This window comes from Dermacentor variabilis, unplaced genomic scaffold (assembly GCF_050947875.1).
Source record: "Dermacentor variabilis isolate Ectoservices unplaced genomic scaffold, ASM5094787v1 scaffold_13, whole genome shotgun sequence".
NCBI classification, from domain to species: Eukaryota; Metazoa; Arthropoda; class Arachnida; order Ixodida; family Ixodidae; genus Dermacentor; species Dermacentor variabilis.
In genome coordinates, this window is record NW_027460291.1 from 33,308,069 (window position 1) to 33,328,570 (window position 20,502).

The window sequence follows — 20,502 nt, forward strand, 5'->3', positions numbered from 1 at the left end:
ATAAGTACAGCCTACCTTTCCAACGACGACACCGTTGCCATCGCGAACTTTCACTCTTGGTGGCTCCACGAAGACCGCTGGCGACGTAATTATGAGCCTCCAGGGATTTATAGCTCTTTAGCTGCTCCCACTTCACAAAGCTCGTCCCGTGGACTAGACAGTCTCTGATGTCTGCACTGTCGACACTTGGATAAAAACCAACATCGTTCGTGAAGTGGTCATCGGACAGCGCCAACGGGTCATCGCCGCCGCACTTCGTGATTTTCATTATGTATCTGCTGCGCTCGGGGTCAGGCAGCGATTTTGCGTAGTCGCTGAGTTGCATCTTACACTGCAGTCGCGCCGAATGAGACGTACACGGCAGCTTTTTGTCGCGAACGGATCGTTGAAAGCGTTACTAACAAGAGCGTTTGAACAGCCAATCCAGCCAAGCACAACCACAAACATGGCACCCGACGCAAGGCACCGTAGCGCCACATTGTGGCCTAGTTTCAGTGCATACTCCCTATGCGGAACATGATAGAGCTCCACGTTGGCGGTCGCTCTTGTCGCGCCGCGCGCGATTTGAGAGATGCGTTTGCAAGCAGTTGCTTGTAACTATCTGCGTCCGCGGAAGTTTCCATTTATTGTTTCGGCATTCCTTTGCTGCGGAAGCGAAATTTCGTTATATTGAGGTTCTAATATATGGTGTTCTATGAACAAGAGGTTATGAAAAGTTAAAAACTTCGTCATATCGAGAATTTCGCTATATTGAAGTTTGTTATATCGACGTTTAACTGTATCTAAATTTAATAATATTGCCGCCTAAACAATTCGGGTTTAGAGCCGGCTTCTCTACCAACCTTGCCGTCGTATCTTTTACAACCAAAAATTTGAAGGACGCTTAAGCTTCACCTTTAAGAGTGGAACGCGATAGCATTCAAAGATCTCCGACTGCTTCTCACTCTTCCCGGCAACTGCAGCGTATGTAACCATAATGTTTACCGGGAAACGCTCGCGGTGAACGTTATGAACGAAGGCGGGCTTACTGGTCGAAACGCGGCCTCTTGCATGGGCCGCGATCATGAAGGAAGGAAACTCAGGAGAGGCCCTACCCCCTCCGCGCGCTAGGAGAAAAGTGTGGAGGAAATGACGTAGTAGGTTCTCCTCTTTCTTGCTGATTTTTTGTTTCTTTGCCGTAGCGGCCACGCCTTTCGGGCCACAGTGGCGGCTTTGTTTTGGTTCTGTGCGCTCACACGTGTTGCTCCGTAGGTTTCGTACCGTGGCAAAGGCGCCGTGCGGGCAGGTTTGCGTTGGTCTTCGTGTTTTGCTGCGCTGCGTTATCTGGACCGTGCTCTCCCGGATGTTGCTGTGGCCAGGTGGGACAGGAGGAACAAAAGTTCGCGAAATGAACACGCATGCGACGCTGTACGCAATGTACCGCGCCTTGGCAATGGCTGCGGACGAAGGAATATCCGCGGGAAATTTTGCCCTTTTTCGCGGAATCATGCTAACGTGCTAACGATTGCTTAGTATTGCTGCGGAGAGCGCGGGTCCGAGCAGCACGGTTGCGCGCAGCGTGGTGTGGTTTCGCGAGAAATGTAAACAAGAGAGAAGAGCTGGCCCGATAGGCGGAGCAACGCCATGAGCAACGCCAACTTCCGGCTTCACTTTAGCTTCACAAAGAGTGACGTCAGGGCCTCTCCTTAGTTTCCTTCCTCCGTGGCCGCGATGATAGAGTTACTATACTAAGGATGGATGTTATGAGCGTCCCCTTTGCAACGGGGCGGTGGGTTGTGCCACCAAGCTCTTCCTTTTACACTGCCTAATGTGCTACCCAGGTGAAAAAAAAAAATGCGCGATGAATTCCCATAACCAAATTTTCTTACCCCCTTTTGTGAAGTTTGTGTTTGTACGTCTCCGTTTTTTGTCGGTTCCCTACTTCCACCAATCTTCCAATCGCCTCTTACTAATCTCTATTGTGGACATGTTTACTTTCCCCCTGCTCTCACTGAACCCAAGGACTTCAAGGAGTCCGTTGGTGCCTAAATCAACCACTAGGCAGATATCTTCACATACTAATAAAACATGCTTCATTGTTTCCCTAGCTTTACCGCAGCAAGCACATGCTTCTTCTTCCTTCTTATATCTTGCTTTATAGGTGCTGCATTTCATCTTCTGAAGAATACTACGGCATGCTCTCCATGCGCCGACAATTCTGCCAAGGCTTTCGAGGTGAACACATTACCGAAACAGGACATTTGACAGAATAAAGTGCGGAAGTTGCGTTTTTCCACGACCATAATTTCTATCTTTTCCTCTGGCTTACTTATCTGGTCGAAGCGCAAAACGGAGTTAATCATGTCATCCATTCCCTTGAATACCTTGTCAAAGAAGTATTTATTGGCTTTAGGTGAAAGTGTAGCCATGATGACTTGACACTTGTGCGATTGTTTTACGGGATAATTTCATTGTTCCATGAGGGCTAACTTGCAATACGGGAAGTCGGTACAGGACTCCCCAGCTTGTGTAGCTGTAAACAAGCGCTGCTTAGAAGTAACCTCGCAGTTCAAGTTGTAACGTCATCGGAAAGCTGTTTTAACATCAACATACAGAGTGATGTTTGACACCTTTGTGTGGTAGCGCATCCATATGAAGCTTTTCACTGGAAGTCTGGAGATAATGAAGGGTACAGCCACTTCTGGAATCCTGAAGGTCTTGAACCTTGGCTTTTGGCTTTTGATACACTAGATAATGACATTCTTTTTTCTAAACTTGCATCTTATGGCATTATTGGCAACTCTCTCAATTTTTCCGTAGTTACTTATCTGATCGTGAGCAATTAGTATCCATTTCCAGCATTTATTCCACAAAAAAAATTATTAACATCGGCGTTCCGCAAGGCTCAATTCTAGGCCCGCTTTTATTTTTACTATACATTAATGACATTACACAGTGCCTAACCGCATTATCAGAATGCATCTTATATGCTGACGACACGACTGTCTTATGTTCGAGTAATTCTCTAAGCAACATTTCAACAACCCTTAACGCTGAACTTACTAACGTTAGCGCATGGTGTGCTAAAAATAAGCTTTTGATAAATCCCTCGAAAAGTAAGTTCTTAATTTTCTATTCCAGGTCAATAAATAACGCGCAAGTTATGCCCCTCTTTATAAATACACATCCTATTCATCTATCAGATCAATGTTCCTTCCTTGGTATCAAACTTGATTCCCGCTTAAAATTTAATTTGCATATTAATGAGCTACAGCGGAAAACTTCCTATGGTATTAGGGCATTACTAAAAGCTAGATGTTACTTTGACTTGACTACTTTGGTAACCTTATACTATGCATTCATTCACAGTCATCTAAATTATTGTATTGCTTCCTGGGGTCAAACATATCATTGCCACCTTTCTTCCCTCCAACATGTACAGAATCAAGCCATTCGCATTCTCACCTGGAGCAACCGACGTTCACATGTCACTGATCTGTACCGGGAACTGCACATACTGAATATTGACAATCTAACCAAATTTAATGTCTGCACATTTGCTTACCAAACAGTTAAAGACCATAACCTTCTCAAATTTGTTCTTATCCGACACCTTACTAACTCAAATATTACGCGCTTTTCCTCCAATAACAATTTTATACTCCCTAAGGTACGAACTAACTATGGTTCACAAAGAGTAGCATTTGTTTTAATCAAACTTTGGAATTCATTGCCTTTTAACATTAAATGTGCCTTTTCTATATCATCATTCAAACATCAGCTTCGCAATCTCATGTTTAACCTATAGCTCCGTTTATTGAATATGTCTTTTAAAACACAACTTCAGTTCTGCCGTTTCTAATACTGTTTGCCTCGTTTCTTACTTCTGCTTAAGCCTTATCCCTACCGTTTTATATTTTCCATTGTATTATTCTTTTGCATCATTATGTATTTGCATTTGTATTTGCATTTTCGTATTTTTTTTCCTCGCTGCCTTTTTGCTGCCAAGTAGTATTAGCTTTTTTAACATTATAAAAGGTCCCCCTACAGTGTTTACACTATGGGACCTTTTTCTGTACTAAATATCAATATTTTTGTATCTGCACCATGTATTCAATAAACTTTAAACTTCAAACTTCAAAAAAAAAAAAAAACTTGGTGAATCCAGGTTGTGATATCTGTTCCGAAATGCAGTAAAGAACTCGCCACGAAACTTTAAAGTCGGCCGCGGGCGTTTTCGGAAGAGTCGTTCGACGTGTATTGAGTAGTTTCGTTGCTAGCCTGGCGATGTTGCTTTCCGGCACTGTGTTTATGACTCACCAGTACGACGCTTCAATCTGTACTCGCACATGATTTGGCGTCTGAGTCTTCCCGCGACTTCGACTCCAAGCTCTCGATCTGTTCCACAAATGGAACGAGTAGGTTGCAAAACAAGTTCTGACTTGCCTGCAGCTGCGAATCAGGAGGCAGCTTTCAAGCGTCAACTTCCTTAGCAGTGTCGTGTTCCTCAGAAAACCTTATTTTTAGTCCCTCCAGTTCGGTCTTTAGGGCACTTGCTTCGGACACAGCTGACCTGAAGGCTTCCACTCGGGCAGCATCATCCAACCATTTGAGCACGTCTATGGAACACTGGGCTGTTGCTATCTTAGGTGCATGGTGAAGATGCTGTCTTGTAGTCAGTGGTTCAACCAAAGCAGCATGGAGTGAGCGACGTCGGCAAATCAGAAAGAGCTAAACGTCTTAGGCGCTCACCATGAGCCGTTGGGCGCTAAGTGTGACGTGCCGTTTTGGCCGTCGGTTGTCCATGGGTTCCGGGGTGGCATAACACATATGCGAACACCGTGGTGACCAGAAAGGGACTGCCCCTTCTCCTTTATTCCTTGTTGTAGCCCTTGCATGCACGAGCTCAGCACCGATCCTCATCGTTCTTTTCTTCATGCCAAAAGCACGAGGCGCACACATAGTGTTGGCTGCTCTCGTTCACAACAACCGGCTTCACATATATTGTTCTAGACGTTCCGAAACATCATTCATTTGAATATATTTTACCTTGGTCAGCGCCGTGTGTTATACTGACAATGATCTTCCCAGACCAGACCCCATCAGGCCCTCGATTTCAAAGAAGACAAGTGCTCTTTTAATCTTATATTCGCACACCGATTGGTTTGACACTCATGCACAAATCTGCATGGCAACGGCAGGCTGCGTGTTTCCCTTTTCTTTTTAGTTGGAACAGATCTTTCAATACGGCCTGTAAAATATAACACATATTTGGCCTGTTCAGGTTATCAGCAGTTGAACAGCAAACTGAAATGGCCATGTTGTTAATTCAAAAGCTGCATCAACAAATTCTTTTATTATTCACTTGTTCAAATTGTAAAATTGAAACTGAGACGCAATAAATTTATATCTGTCTAGCAGAAATCCCGAGACTATAGAACCACCTTTGAGGTATCGATCCCCAATATAGGCTAAATTATGCTCTCGTGTTGAAAAACAGAGAGGTGGAGGAGATGCTTGAAGCCGCCTTGCCTACACCCATTCGCCCTTCTTTTGTTCCCAGTGATCGCGAATGTAGCAGGTTACACTGAATTTTCAGAGAAAGAATGCTGAATAAGCGCATTTTTAACATCTGTCCTCAGACTATAGCATGGCAGCTGCAACAAACACGGCATTGTGCAAAATATGGCTGACAATTAACAAAAATGTTTTATTAAGCTTTAATTGGTGATTTCAGGGCCAATATTGCATTTGCAAGGTTGAAGCCCGAAAGTCATGTGTCATAACCAAACAAAAACTTTACAGAAATCGTCATGGGTGCAAGTCCAGGCGTGGCATCAACAGCGCGAGCCAGCATCCGTGACCGTTGCGCGTGCATCGCACGTTTTTGTCATCTTTCTTGGACATGTCTATATGGCCACGTCGCCATCGCAAGCCCGCGAGGAAGCACGCGTGGTGGCTCGAGTGCTACACTTCAAAGTTCTGGCATTCCATGCTATCTGGTTACCTCAGGTTTCACACGTAGTACGTCCGAAGCAGGCCGCGTACGTACCGGGTTTCTCACGGTCACCGCGTCTTTCGCTTGCTGACGACAAAAACCGTGGCGTTTTTGACGTCACTCTCGATCGGGAGCAAAGCCGGGACGACGGGAAACGACGATAGCCAAATTCATTCTGGTCCCGCCGAAGGACGCCGAGCGCACCACTACGGTGTCGTGCAGCGAGGCCCATTTCTGGAAGCACAGCAAGTGCGTGGCCTCCGAAGATGCCGCGCTCGACGGCAGCCACTACCACTTGGAGGCACCCTCGTGCGCACACTTCACGCACTGCCACAAAAGCAGCGCGTCGTCGTTCCGCATGTGGACTACGTGCTGCCTTCCGGCCGAGTTCGCCAACCTGATGCGCGCCCATGTGGCACTCCATAAACGAAGCGGCGAACGATCGACAAGGGCCCGCCTCGGCGGTCCGATCATTCCGTGCTATCGGCCAACCGCTACACGGTGCTCTGCGACTCGTTCGTCTACATCTCGCCATACGACCGTACCACCATCACCGACTAGAACCTAGTCTCCGAGAGCGGATGGCTGCTGTCCGCCTCTCTCGTCGATTACATGTGGGGAGCCGCGTTCGAAGCACTGGTCGCCAGGCAGATGGCCGACGAGGTCGATCGCCGGCTGGCCGCCCTCCTCAGCTGCGGCCTGTACATCTGCTGCGCCGGCACGTTCCTGACATTCGCCCACTTCCGCTGCTGGGAGTTTCTATGTCACTGGCAGCTAAGCGCACCCATCTCTGTTTCTGTCCCCTCAAAGTGGACATGGCCACGTTATTGCCATAAACTTGCCAATATTAATGATATTATTCATTACTGATATGAAAGAAGCTGTTTCAATGCGCGTAATGTACTCACGAGAAGAAAAATAATAGCGTTCGGCACGTTCGGCTTGCTTCGCCGGCCGCCACTTTTGTTTAGGTGTCCCGCAGTGACAGCGGCAGCCGCCTGCTTGTCATCCCGCAGCAAATGTGGGATGAAAAAAGAAAATGTTTCTTTTCGTGGGAAATTTAACCCGCGTAATGATCGCACCCCTGAATTTGCATCAATTTTTTGACAAAAAAGTGCGATCATTATGCGAGTAAATACGGTATACATCCCTTTACTTATATATACCGATATAATGAACCTTGATGTAATAAAATTCGCTATGTAAAGAACTATTTTCATTTCCGAATCTTAGTTGCATTGAAAACCATGTATTTTCTTTCACGAAGTAATTTCGTGACATGGTTTACATTTAACAAAGTTTTCAGCCATCTCAAGCATGAACTTGGAGCCTGTATGGCTAGGTAATCTAGCAAAAAACTATTAAAATGTAGGCCGAGGCAAAAGTTATTTCAAACATCCTTCTGATGAAAAGTTTGAGTGGCGAAACTGCTGTCAAAGCGCGCGTGGTGGCATGCAGTAGGCAGGAAAAACCACTAGCTGTGCCATTTGTTGCATTGGTAAACAACTTGCAGAGGCAGCGGGGCGCATGGCAGCTCACAGCGCTCGGAGAAACGCAAGACCGGACGATGCCTTCTGCACAAGGGGGATTGGGACAGAGTGAATGCACAGTAACGTGATCAAGCATGCAATGGGGGGAGGGAGGGCGCAGGAATGCACACGTCGCTTCCTCTCACACGTACACGCTATCCTTGGAGGCAATCTCTTCGTGGCAAGTGCAAAAGTCGAGTATTAATGGTTGGTGCCTTCATGCGCATTTTGTTGTTCCCACACGCCTAGTGTTGACAGTCGCATAATCTGAAGTTTCCAAGACACGGTGTGAAGCGCTCGCTCACGTTGTGACTGCGAGTTCATGGTCATCCAGTGAGATCTGTTAATGTTAGCCTGAGCATGTGCGACAATGATGAAACTACAAACCTTACCTCGTGTAGTTGTCTCTTTGCTATCGTCTTCAATGATCCGCCTTTCTGGCGAATTCAAGACGAATACCCGTATCTTTTTACACTTTTGTTTTTAATTTGCAGGTGCCGGCTGTGGGGGTCGGCTGTGAGCACTACGTACGGTCAGGCATGGCATGCAAGATTTATGGAACTGCACGATGCAACAGATGCAAATCTCGGACGCCATGAGCCCTGTTGATGAATTGCTCTCAGTGTGATCTGCACTGCACTGCGTGCGCTGGCGCTTATAACCACGCTATTATGGCCCGACCTTCTTACAATTTGTTTATAAGGACTTACTAACAAGATCCCAAGCAACCACGGATAGCTGTGGGGTGTCCGCCAGAAATCTGAATTTCCATCTATTTAAATATCTCTCACAGACGTCCATAGGACGTACAAGAAATGTCCATATCCCGTTCAGATGTCCGGGTCACATCCTCTTTTGAATGTCCTCTGGCTCTACATACATTGGCATGCCTACATAAGTTAGGGCATTGATCAATGTCCTAATATGAAAAATATAGTTGGAAATTCTAAAGGTTCATAATTCATTTTACACTTGCGTGTTTCTGCACTCTATTAAACACATAATCCGAGTTATTTTTGCATGGCAAAACGAGTAGCTGACGTATCCTTGAAACTTAAGACAACAGTCAAAGGGTAACAGATCTTGAAGTCTAGGCTTCTTTTGGCTGCATGAACGATTACAGAAGCAAAACATACATCATAGACGCCATGTAGTGGTGGGCAATCTCTAAGGCTATGCTGCTGTTTGAATTCAGTGGAAGCCATTTCAGGAGACGGAAACATGACACAGACATTTGGTTTTTGGACACCACTTATTGCCAAAACAAGTAGTTATTTCACTGCCTAATTTTATACATAATAAAAATTTTTCAACAAATTTTTTTATATATGCAAGTTGATGTGTCGGAAAGCCTCGGCAACACATGCTGTTTGACAACAGTGTCCTGCGGTAATACCATTCAATCCAAATTATAGGCATTGTTCCATTGTTTTAATGGCGGTGAAGCATGGTGCAGTGTCGGTGCGTTTGCCGTCTTCACAGCCTGCCCGAAGTCACTTACTCGGCTACTGAGGTATGACAGCTACATCTATCTCTAGTTGAGCCATTGGAGTATAGGAATGTGTTTTGTTCACAGGTGCCAACAAGCCCTTAAGTGAGGGGAGAGCCTTACACGTGAAGGAAAGCATCACTGCAAATGAGGGCCATATTTGAGGAATTCGGATCTCGTGCCGGCAGACAGCAGTCAACGGCATGAGAAACCTCAAGTCCAGGATGGTGCAGTGGTGCATATACACCGCAGACATGTGTTAACATGTATTATCCTATCCACAGGATGGTAAGAACTCGAATTAGCCTAGACCTGAGGAGGGAACGGAAGAAACTGGTACATAAGAAGCCGATCAATGAGTTAGCGGTAAGAGGGAAAATAGAGGAATTCCAGATCAAGCTACAGAACAGGTATTCAGCTTTAACTCAGGAAGAGGACCTTAGTGTTGAAGCAATGAACGACAACCTTGTGGGCATCATTAAGGAGTGTGCAATGGAAGTCGGTGGTAACTCCGTTAGGCAGGATACCAGCAAACTATCGCAGGAGACGAAAGATCTGATCAAGAAACGCCAATGTATGAAAGCGTCTAACCCTACAGCTAGAATAGAACTGGCAGAACTTTCGAAGTTAATCAACAAGCGTAAGACAGCTGACATAAGGAAGTATAATATGGATTGAATGGAACATGCTCTCAGGAGCGGAGGAAGCCTAAAAACAGTGAAGAAGAAACTAGGAATTGGCAAGAATCAGATGTATGCGTTAAGAGACAAAGCCGGCAATATCATTACTAATATGGATGAGATAGTTCAAGTGGCTGAGGAGTTCTATAGAGATTTATACAGTACCAGTCGCACCCACGACGATAATGGAAGAGAAAATAGTCTAGAGGAATTCGAAATCCCGAAGGTAACGCCGGAAGAAGTAAAGAAAGCCTTAGGAGATATGCAAAGGGGGACGGCAGCTGGGGAGGATCAGGTAACAGCAGATTTGTTGAAGGATGGTGGACAGATTGTTCTAGAGAAACTGGCCACCCTGTATACGCAATGCCTCATGACCTCGAGCGTACCGGAATCTTGGAAGAACGCTAACATAATCCTAATCCATAAGAAAGGGGACGCCAAAGACTTGAAAAATTATAGACCGATCAGCTTACTGTCCGTTGCCTACAAAGTATTTACTAAGGTAATTGCAAATAGAATCAGGAACACCTTAGACTTCTGTCAACCAAAGGACCAGGCAGGATTCCGTAAAGGCTACTCAACAATAGACCATATTCACACTATCAATCAAGTGATAGAGAAATGTGCAGAATATAACCAACCCTTATATATAGCTTTCATTGATTACGAGAAAGCGTTTGATTCAGTCGAAACCTCAGCAGTCATGGAGGCATTACGGAATCAGGGTGTAGATGAGCCATATGTAAAAATACTGGAAGATATCTATAGCGGCTCCACAGCCACCGTAGTCCTCCATAAAGCAAGCAACAAAATCTCAATAAAGAAAGGCGTCAGGCAGGGAGATACGATATCTCCAATGCTATTCACAGCGTGTTTACAGGAGGTATTCAGAGACCTGGATTGGGAAGAATTGGGGATAAAAGTTAATGGAGAATACCTTACTAACTTGCGATTCGCTGATGATATTGCCTTGCTTAGTAACTCAGGGGACCAATTGCAATGCATGCTCACTGACCTGGAGAGGCAAAGCAGAAGAGTGGGTCTAAAAATTAATATGCAGAAAACTAAAGTAATGCTTAACAGTCTCGGGAGAGAACAGCAATTTACAATAGGCAGCGAGGCACTGGAAGTCGTAAGGGAATACATCTACTTAGGGCAGATAGTGACGGCAGATCCGGATCATGAGACGGAAATAATCAGAAGAATAAGAATGGGCTGGAGTGCGTTTGGCAGGCATTCCCAAATCATGAACAGCAGGTTGCCGTTATCCCTCAAGAGAAAAGTATATAATAGCTGTGTCTTACCAGTACTCACCTACGGGGCAGAAACCTGGAGGCTTACGAAAAGGGTTCTACTCAAATTGAAGACGACACAACGAGCTATGGAAAGAAGAATGATAGGTGTAACGTTAAGGGATAAGAAAAGAGCAGACTGGGTGAGGGAACAAACGCGAGTTAATGACATCTTAGTTGAAATCAAGAAAAGGAAATGGGCATGGGCAGGACATGTAATGAGGAGGGAAGATAACCGATGGTCATTAAGGGTTACGGACTGGATCCCAAGGGAAGGGAAGCGTAGCAGGGGGCGGCAGAAAGTTAGGTGGGCGGATGAGATTAAGAAGTTTGCAGGGACGGCATGGCCACAATTAGTACATGACCGGGGTTGTTGGAGAAGTATGGGAGAGGCCTTTGCCCTGCAGTGGGCGTAACCAGGCTGATGATGATGATGATGATGATCCTATCCACGCGGACGTTTATGTGCCTGGCGACATTCGCCGATCTAGAGGCTACCTCAGAAGTTAATGCCGCTGATTGTAACACAATGCGACCCCCCACCTCGGACTCTGAGGCAAAATCATGTAACCACTCTCTAGCACAGTGGGTATTAAAGATCCTTATAGTATTAAATTGAATGGATTTGTGCTTAAAGTGGTAAGGATAATTCACCATTCTGTGGTCGCTACGTGCAAGTACTGGCTATACTGTTATTAAAATACATTCATGGTGGGCATTTTCGCATCCTATTATGAATATAAATAATGGCTGTCATGCTATAAAGTTCTTGTAGCCAAAGCTCTAGAGATTCGAAGGTTCAAGTGTCATGCATTTATTTTTTTTCTTACTAAGCTTCTCAGTAAAAAAATGTGCTCCTTGTATGCATAACAATAAATTTTAATTATTTATCAACAATACATGAACTCCTCAAACTGGCAAAAATGGCAATGCTTTCTGCGTTAAATCTTTCCATCACAATGAATTTGCAGGTGCGTCACATTTTAAGTTTTTCATATCTTTCAAAATGCATTCTATTTCTGACATGTAAATAATTGTGTTTTAATGCTATCTTACATTACTCTGTGTAGACTGTTGTTTATGTCTGTATTAAGTCTTCTTGTTTAATCAACGCAAACTGAGACAAAGGATGACAAAGAAGATGGGACGAAGTCTGTTCGTCTTTGTCCCACTGTTCTTGCCGTCTCTGTCTAGCCCGTTCTCATACCTTACTGTATTAGGTTAGCCTTGATACTTGCACGTTCACTATGCATTGTGCTGTCTTTTTGTGGTTTTCGCCACACGTTCATTCTTGCTAGTGAATTTTTTCTTTATTCTAAAGCATATGCCTATAATGAATCCTCTAAGGCTTGACAGTATGAAAAAGTAAAATAAGTAACCACATGATACCTCATTAAGTTGTATTGACTTTCCTACATTTGTTAGACTCTGACATGCTGAAAGGAGTCTCTATTTTTGTTTTTTATATCTTCGTGCTGTCCTAACTTCAGTCACGGTGTCTAGATCTGCAAGTTTTCTTTTTTATCAGCATGTATACTTGTTGTTGTGAGCAGTATTCATGTGTGCTTTGTGGACTTTATAATATAAGATGGCAGTACAAAATTTATTGTATTTTGAATGTGGTTTGGACCCATGTTTTTTGTTTATTTGCAGCACAGCGGCGACAGAGTGAAATGCATCGAAGCACCCGACCAGTTGTTATATAACATTGGTTGGGGGCTTGAATGCATTCCACTATCACTGCTTGAAGATGTATATGCATGTGTACACACACACACATATACATGACACATATACCGTCCGAAATACATCCGCCACAGGATCCCATTTTGGATGTCCAATGGATGTACAAATTTGTTTTTGTAGATATGCATCGAACGGCTGATGGACGTCTGTTGGAGATTTGTGGACATCCACTGGACACCTGTTATATCGGAAATGGAGATCCATAGGACATCTAGACGACGGATATCCGTGGTTGCTTCGTATACTATCCATTAAGAATGCTCCGGGAATTTGTGAAGTTGTTTTTAATGCTGAAAATTTCAAACCTTGAATGAATTAAATTCGCAAATTTTACAAAAAGTTTTGTAAAGAAGGGGGAAGGAAAAGGGTGAGAAAATGAGAACTAGCGGAGTGCATTTCTGTCATCATAGAGGTTAACCCCTGGTTTGTGCTAGTCCCATTGCGGCATGCCTCATTGTTTTATATACTGCCGGGTAGAAAACCTGTTTTTCCTACAAGGCCACTGGTGCCACAATGGCTTTTTTTTTTTTCAGGTTCTCAGGTTTCTCGCAGTTTTTTTTTTCTGTAGTAAATGCTTCAGTTACCTTTCTGCTGTGCTTCTCTCTGCTTGTTCTTGCTTGTTTGAGTGTTCTTTTCTAGAATGACACACTTTCTGAGTTTAGGGTAGCACCTGCAGAAACAACATTTTTCCGCGAGATTGCTGAAAGCTGATGCTTTTTGGGCATCTAACACATCTTCGTAATGAAATCACTAGCTGTAAAAAATGTGGTGTTTGCCAGTTGACATCGCGCAACAGAAACATACAAGCTCTAGAACTTGCATGATGGCACACATCAGCCGGGCGGAAGCCACTCCCAGCTTTGGAGTAATGTGATACATCGCCAGTGCCAGCCAAGTGTCCCACTTACGTGCAATGAGCAGGCGCCATTGAGCAGCGCTTCATTTTGGGCAACTTAACAATGTAGGTCGCAGAATGCCGTGGTTCTTATAAATACGTAAGCATTTCTATGCCTACACAACGAGGAAACCCAGCCGTCCATCAGTCTGTCACATACGATGAATTGCTATAAAGAAATTAATGTATAAAACAAAATAAATTCAAAAGGAAAAATGGTGGCGATGGTGAGTTGTGAACCTATGACCCCACACTCAGAAGCAGAATGTCTTACTCACTGTGCTTAATTTGTGTAAATGACCCTCTATAACCATTTGATTACAGCAGAATCTTGGTAAATAGAAACCACTTCAACCAAAACTGTTGCTTAAACAGGACAACTACCTCTAAGTCAGTTGGTTTTGTATTTCAGTAATGCAAATAACTTTTGTTAATTTGAACCAAAATTTTCACATCTCTGTGTAAACAGAACCAAAGAAGATGTTGCAACACTTAGGCCAAGTACGCATGAAATCATTTTCTTTTTCCTTTTTTTTTTTACAAAGAGCCAGGATGTGAATTTTGCCTGCAAGACTTGCTTTCTATGCAGAAAGCCATCTTCAAAAAAGAGGCAGCAAGTGCTCTAGGAAGCAAGCATTGTTACGTCTTTAATGCACAGAAAGTAGCAGTTACAGAACAATTTTTGTTACTGACGTGTCAAAGAATCTTGTCATGTTCTGTTTTGTAAAACTATGCACATCCAATGCACTTGTTAAAGTCTAAATGATGCAAAGCTGCCTTTGAGTTTAGAAAAAGTTGTTTGAAATGTGCTTATGTGAGTGTTTTCTCAAAGTCAATGCAAGTCACCATCAAGGCCACATACAGTGTCCAGTTGAAGGTTTAATTCATTGGCTTGCTAATTCAAACACGGAAACCTCAAACAGTAAAACTGCACTGGGCAAAGACTATGCTTACTCGTTTGCAAAGGCTACTCGTTTCGCTTAAAGCATCTGCTCATGATCGATGCCATGCTTTACGACATATATCAGTCTTTCCTGCTCTGCATACTGTTTCTTCTGAGCTGCTTTCTCTTCCTCTGTTAATATGCATTCTGGACTCATCCTTGCAAGGACACTAGTTTGTGAGGACACCAAGTTTTATATGCACAAAAACGAGGCGCATCACACATTCATGATGTATAAACCCAATGTGCGTCTCCGCCAGACCTCTCCCTCTGCATAACCTATCACAACGCAACATATACCATCGCATGTGTTTCCCTGTTCTCATGTGCTATCACACGAGAACTTTTCCTTCACCCACACCACTCCCAAGCATCTGTAAGTTTTTTTCGTTTTTCTTCTCTCAAACGTCTGAACACAGCAGTCTTACCCCTGCGTGTGACACCCTGCTAAGCTTACTCTACTTGGCAAGAGCTCCAGCATCGAAGGAAGCGAAATGCTCGAAGCGTTGGCAAAAAAGGTTTCATTTAAAAACTAGCTGTTATGACATTAGAGTGCTGCACCACTTCAGATCTTTCTCAGTAAACAAAACTTCTGTCAAATGGAACATATCTCCCCAGTCTTTTGAGGTTCCATTCACCAAGGTTCTACTGAAACTAAGGTCTAGGCACTTGTTGAGGGGAAATGAAACTGCACACACTACTGGATACATAAGGCAAGAGCAAAGGCATGGGCATCTCTCATCACTTGAAGAGTTTCCAAACATGACAAAGTTACGGATGTCCCTTAATTGCTGCTACCCTGCCCCCCACCTCTCCTCAAAAACAAGAAAGAAGAAGGAAGAGAAGAATTTTAACTTTTCTTGCCTCACCTGGGTACACAAGTGGTGCCCCCGACCACCATCCACAGACATCAATCAGGTAGTACAGGATAGCCAGAAGAAAGAAGGCTGTGCTGGCTGTGGAGAGAATGAAGGACACTGACCTAGAAAAAAAAAGCAAAAAACACAGTGCCCTCTAAGTGCTGTGCCATGCTAAAGGGATATTAAAAACGAACACTGAAGCTAGTATATCACCTTTTTTGTTTTTGCATGAAAACATTTTGTTTTTTTAATTTCTGGGACAGCTAGCACTTTCACATCTTTTCAGGTAGATTTCTAGAACAAGGTGCACATGTGAACTAGCAGGTGGGTTAACGAAGAAACAGCACAAACACAGGATGACAGCCAAAAGACAAAGGCCACAGTGCTTATCGAAAAAGCTGATATTACCTTCATGATAAATTGCAATGTCCAGATAGCCAACTAAAAAGATTCAACAGTTAACTTTCTTAGTACAGTAGAACCTCGTTGATTCGTTCCCGTTACGTACGTTTTCCCAGCGCCCAACATTCCCAATCGAGAATAAAAACAATGACCCAATAGAGTTACGCTCATATTTTACTGGTTCATACGTTTCCGGTATGAACCAGTAAATTGGTAGCGTACTGCACGCTTTTAGTAGGCGATAATGCAAACGCACCGCCATTCACTGCTGCAGGCGGCACCATGTCGACATCACATTTCTCTTTGGTGGCATCCGGTGTCGCCTGCCAGCTCGATTTCGTTTCGGTCTCCTGTCGCCCTTTCAAAATGCAACGCAATAGGAAAACAACAAAACACGCCTCGTCTCGGGCCACTGGATCACCACCACCAGCTCGAGTGCGTCGGCGTCTCGTGCTGCAACGATCCACGCAACGCTTCGCGTTACATAGATGTCAGCAATAGTTGTCTCAAATTTCTTTAGTTACTTGGGATCATACATTTTCCCGGTTGGTACGTTTTTTCTCGCAGTTTTTTCCAATACATATGAACGAGGTTCTACTGTATTCCCTTTATGGCTCAGGTTACAATTGTAAAATTGAAGCCAAGCAGTAGTGAAGGCATGTCTGCTCAGCAGAAATTTTAAGACTAGCAGGTTGCTCATGAGTGCCTCCATTATTCCTTACACCTAGTCACAGGCTCACTGCTGCTGAGGCACATGCAAGAAAAGAAAGAAAGAGAAACAGAAGACAACCAGCAAACGCACAATTACAATCAACCAAGGGTGTGTGCATCTGCTGCAAGTCTTTCAAATACAAAATACAAAGAGCGAATGATGGTGTGCTTATGCACGACGGCTCCCGCTGGTTAATCTTCAACAGCTCTCTAATCGACCGTGACTGCTGATTTCGGTAATTAGCTAGAATTAGCGTCTGGTTAAAAAAATAATGGGGTACGCATGGCACAGTGCTAATGTCAAATTGCAGCCTGTTCTTGATGTCCACAAGTTTGCATCTTCAAGTAGACGATCACTGACACAATGGCCTGTTTGGACAATTATTAGCAGCCATTAAAACAACTGAACAAGTCAACCCCCAAGCTGCCAAGAATGCATTAGTGTGCTTGCCATATGTGTCCCGCACATCCACCATTTGTTGATTATAGTGTGTAAATAACAACGTGGTCACAGGCAACTTTGTATAGTGTTATGAATGTTTGTTACTCAGAATCATCTGACATCTTCAAAGGATGCCAACTCCACCCTCACTGTCTGAACAGACAATGGCCTCAGTGAAGTAAGGAATGTACCGACAATAGAACATTTATTTAGGCAGTGCAAGGACTCAGAAGGAATGCATACAACAGGACATTTTGTCTCTTGCCGATCTGTTCTCTCTACTATCTTCGAGGATCTGTCCTGTTTTATGCATTCCTTATGTGTCTTTTTGTCTTTCATGTTGTATCAGCACTGTGAGCACCACTGACAGCAACTATAGCAAAGAAAGCTGCAGCGACTTGGCTAAAGGATGATTCAAGTTCAAAGTTACCAAGTAAAACACACATCTGCTGTAATCACCTAGAGTGCTTTCATCTTTCCACAGCTGAACTCACTTATAACGACCACATACATAAACATTGTGGGGGTGCCGTCTATGGGAACCTGGTGCACTTGCTAACAGTGTTGGTGCATGCGCATTGAGACTTGTATTTGCAGAAAAGGTGAGGCCTGCGCACCTCACAGGAGTTGTCTGGCCGGCTGTGTGGCGCTTGAGTTGTGCAAGTAAAATGCTCTTGTTCAAACTGAGGACACTGGTCTGTCTTTCTGCATGGCTGCGGATGGGTGCAGCTAGTGAACCGCACAAGATATATCGATTATAGCATCCAGATTTTGATAATTGTAATAACCCTAGACTCTACCCATTGAAGTTAGTCCAGATACATACAACCACTCTTCAATGCATCATGATCTTACAAAGAATGCACCCACCTTGCTTGAAAAGAAGCGAGAGAAAAAAAAGTAATGTGCAAGCAAAAAAAGCGAAAGGAAGACAGAAAGAAAAACACCAAAATAGACTTCCCTAGAGCCTCAAGAACATACAACATCATTTTCTTCCCAAATATCCTCCACTGAGCGTCTCAAAAGAAATTAGAAATGATATGAAAGAGCGACAACAACAAAAGTTTAGCGTTGCATGCCAGTGGCATTGTTGGCTGGCTATCAGCTGTGTAAAAACACTGGTTGAATGTAGCAAAAATGTTACAGATAAGCGCCGTAAGTACGCATGTTATTAGAAGAGCATACCTTCTCGGTGTTGCTAACTGAAAGCTGTTGAAATTCGGGTGGCCTTCTGAAATATAATTTTTTTAAATGTTGCCCATTGAGTTACTTTGGTACATTGCAGTGAATTGCAAAAAACTGCTGCTGGGGCAATCCCCAAAATTCCTGGGTATGTCTTTTTGCTTAACTTCATAACAGAGCACTTATTAATGTTTTAACGCATTTCGCACTCTTCCCCTTCTCCTCTTCACATTTGTATCACTAGTAAACTTCTCAGCCCCTAGTTATCAAAATTGATTCACCCCTTAAATAACCTTTCACTTCATATCCAGAATGTTAAGATTTGTAAATAGTCTACAACACTGAAGTGAACATGATCACAAGTGATTACTAGTATTTTACCCCCTGTTTGTCCTATAGTCAGAAAAAAATATATAATGAAATTGATTCATACAAGTGACATTCAGTGAATGATGACTACCACTGTAATACTAAACAAAGTGATTCATGATCACTAGTGCCTCAATTCTACCATCTCCTAGTTATCATATTTGAATCACCACTTTTATTACTTTTAATTTGATATCTATGACGCTATGCCATGTAAATGTACAAGCACATTGAACTGAACGTATCATTAGTGATAACTAATGACCGGTAAGGGATCATACCCCGGCCACAGAAGTTGCATTTCGATGACAGCGAAGTGCAAAAAAACACCTGCATGTAGCATGCATTGGCCGCACTTTAAACAACTCGAGGTGGTTGAAATTAATCCGGAATCCCCCACTACGCATGCCTCATAATCATATTGTGGTTTTGGCATGCAAAACCCCAGAATTTCATTTAAACTAATGGCCAGGCGGTAACCGAAGAAATACTAATTGTATGTCCTTTTTATTGATATCAATGACGATGTTAAGAATGGAGGCTACTACTGTCATACTAAACAAAGTAATTTGTGATCACTATAGTCGGATAAAACTCAAGTCTGCAGTGAAGTCCCGCCCACGCCCTCATAACCGCTGCCACTGTTCCTCCACAAAACTGCAAATAGTTCATACTTCAAACTTTCCCTGTTACCTAAATAAGGCGGTAACGACAAAAAAATATAAGTGCGTAATTTTGTACGTTTTCATTCGTCTATGATAGTGGAACGGTGAAAGCCTAATTGTTTATTGAACTGAAATAAAATGCTTGCTTCGCTGCAACTATTTATTGTCAAGTTTCGCTTCAGTTGGCAATGAAGTTTCATGGGTAAAACGGGGTCAGCAGTGAAATGAACTGTACCACGGACTTTTGAAGCGTGACATGCTCAGACTCCATACACTTTCTCCATGTCTGTTGTGCATCTCATCGCTTCCGCCGATAAAAAGACTCCTCAAGAACAGCAGACGCTCCGGAGGTATCAAGTACGATGCCATTTTGAATGGTCACATGACGACGATTTTGTTTGCGTCTGTGATTGGCTGGCATAGCAACAACCCCGTGCGGTCTGTGTGCCTTGGTTGCCAACTGCTGTTTTTTTTAAGTTGTATCCTACTATAGTAACTCAGTCCAACCACTCCAAGTTGCCATAATTGAGTCATCATTGCAATGACTTTTCATTTGGCATTCATAATGCTATGCTGTATGAAAGTATGACTCGGCATTATCAAGTATCAATGGCAACCAAAATTCTCATTTAATTATGCGCGAATGACACCAATGACGAGGTGCACGAATGAAAGTTACCATGGTAGAAGGAAAATTAATGATTTATTATCATTATTGTCTTAATCATACCAGTTCCATGTAGGCATAGTTAATCACTCATTTTATGACATTCCATTTGATATCCGTGCCATTATGGTGCGTAAAACAGGGAGCTTAGCATAGTATGTTAATAACTAGTGATCACTAGTGACTATAGTCCTATTAGTTAGCTGCAATGTGCAGTTGTTTAGTTAATTACTCATTAATTCGGAATGTGATTACTGGTTGGCCTTCATGACATTGTGTTAGATAGGAAGCTACCGATAGCCTAGCAGAAAAAGGTATCTCTATTCACTGGTGGCCAAAACCTACTACATCGGTTGTGTGTCATTCTCTCTCTTCACAATCTCATGCTAACATTTTCTTGAAATCGTTTACTTAATTTGACATCTGCTGTCTGTGCTGCTCTCACAAATGAAAAAAAGAAGAAGAGAGCAGAAGAGAAAGAGAGACAAAAGAAAAGCAAAAAAGTGGGGGGACTTCACACAGAAATTCCTCTGGGAGTTGTCTAAGTATGCGTAAGCATTGTTCCACTTGCTCATCTTAACAAGGTTGACGACTGGGCGTGTTGGTATAGCATATTAGAGGTTGGATTGCGCAACATTTTGACAAGACACACA

The 20,502-nt window shown here is 43.4% G+C and overlaps 1 protein-coding gene across 2 annotated transcripts in view; it reads right to left on the minus strand.

Annotated features, from left to right (window-relative positions):
• Hgsnat (Heparan-alpha-glucosaminide N-acetyltransferase) overlaps window positions 1–20,502 on the minus strand; it is a 286,768-nt gene that overhangs the window by 45,454 nt on the left and 220,812 nt on the right. The window contains exons 15-16 of one of the 2 annotated variants that reach the window (XM_075677554.1): window positions 15,421–15,533; window positions 13,416–13,777 (exon numbers count right to left, since the gene is read on the minus strand). In XM_075677554.1, the coding sequence (XP_075533669.1) occupies window positions 13,761–13,777; window positions 15,421–15,533 (130 nt within the window). In that variant the 3' untranslated portion in view covers window positions 13,416–13,760. Of the gene's footprint in view, window positions 1–13,415; window positions 13,778–15,420; window positions 15,534–20,502 lie in introns of those variants that run through there. The other variant, XM_075677553.1, reaches the window with a different exon arrangement.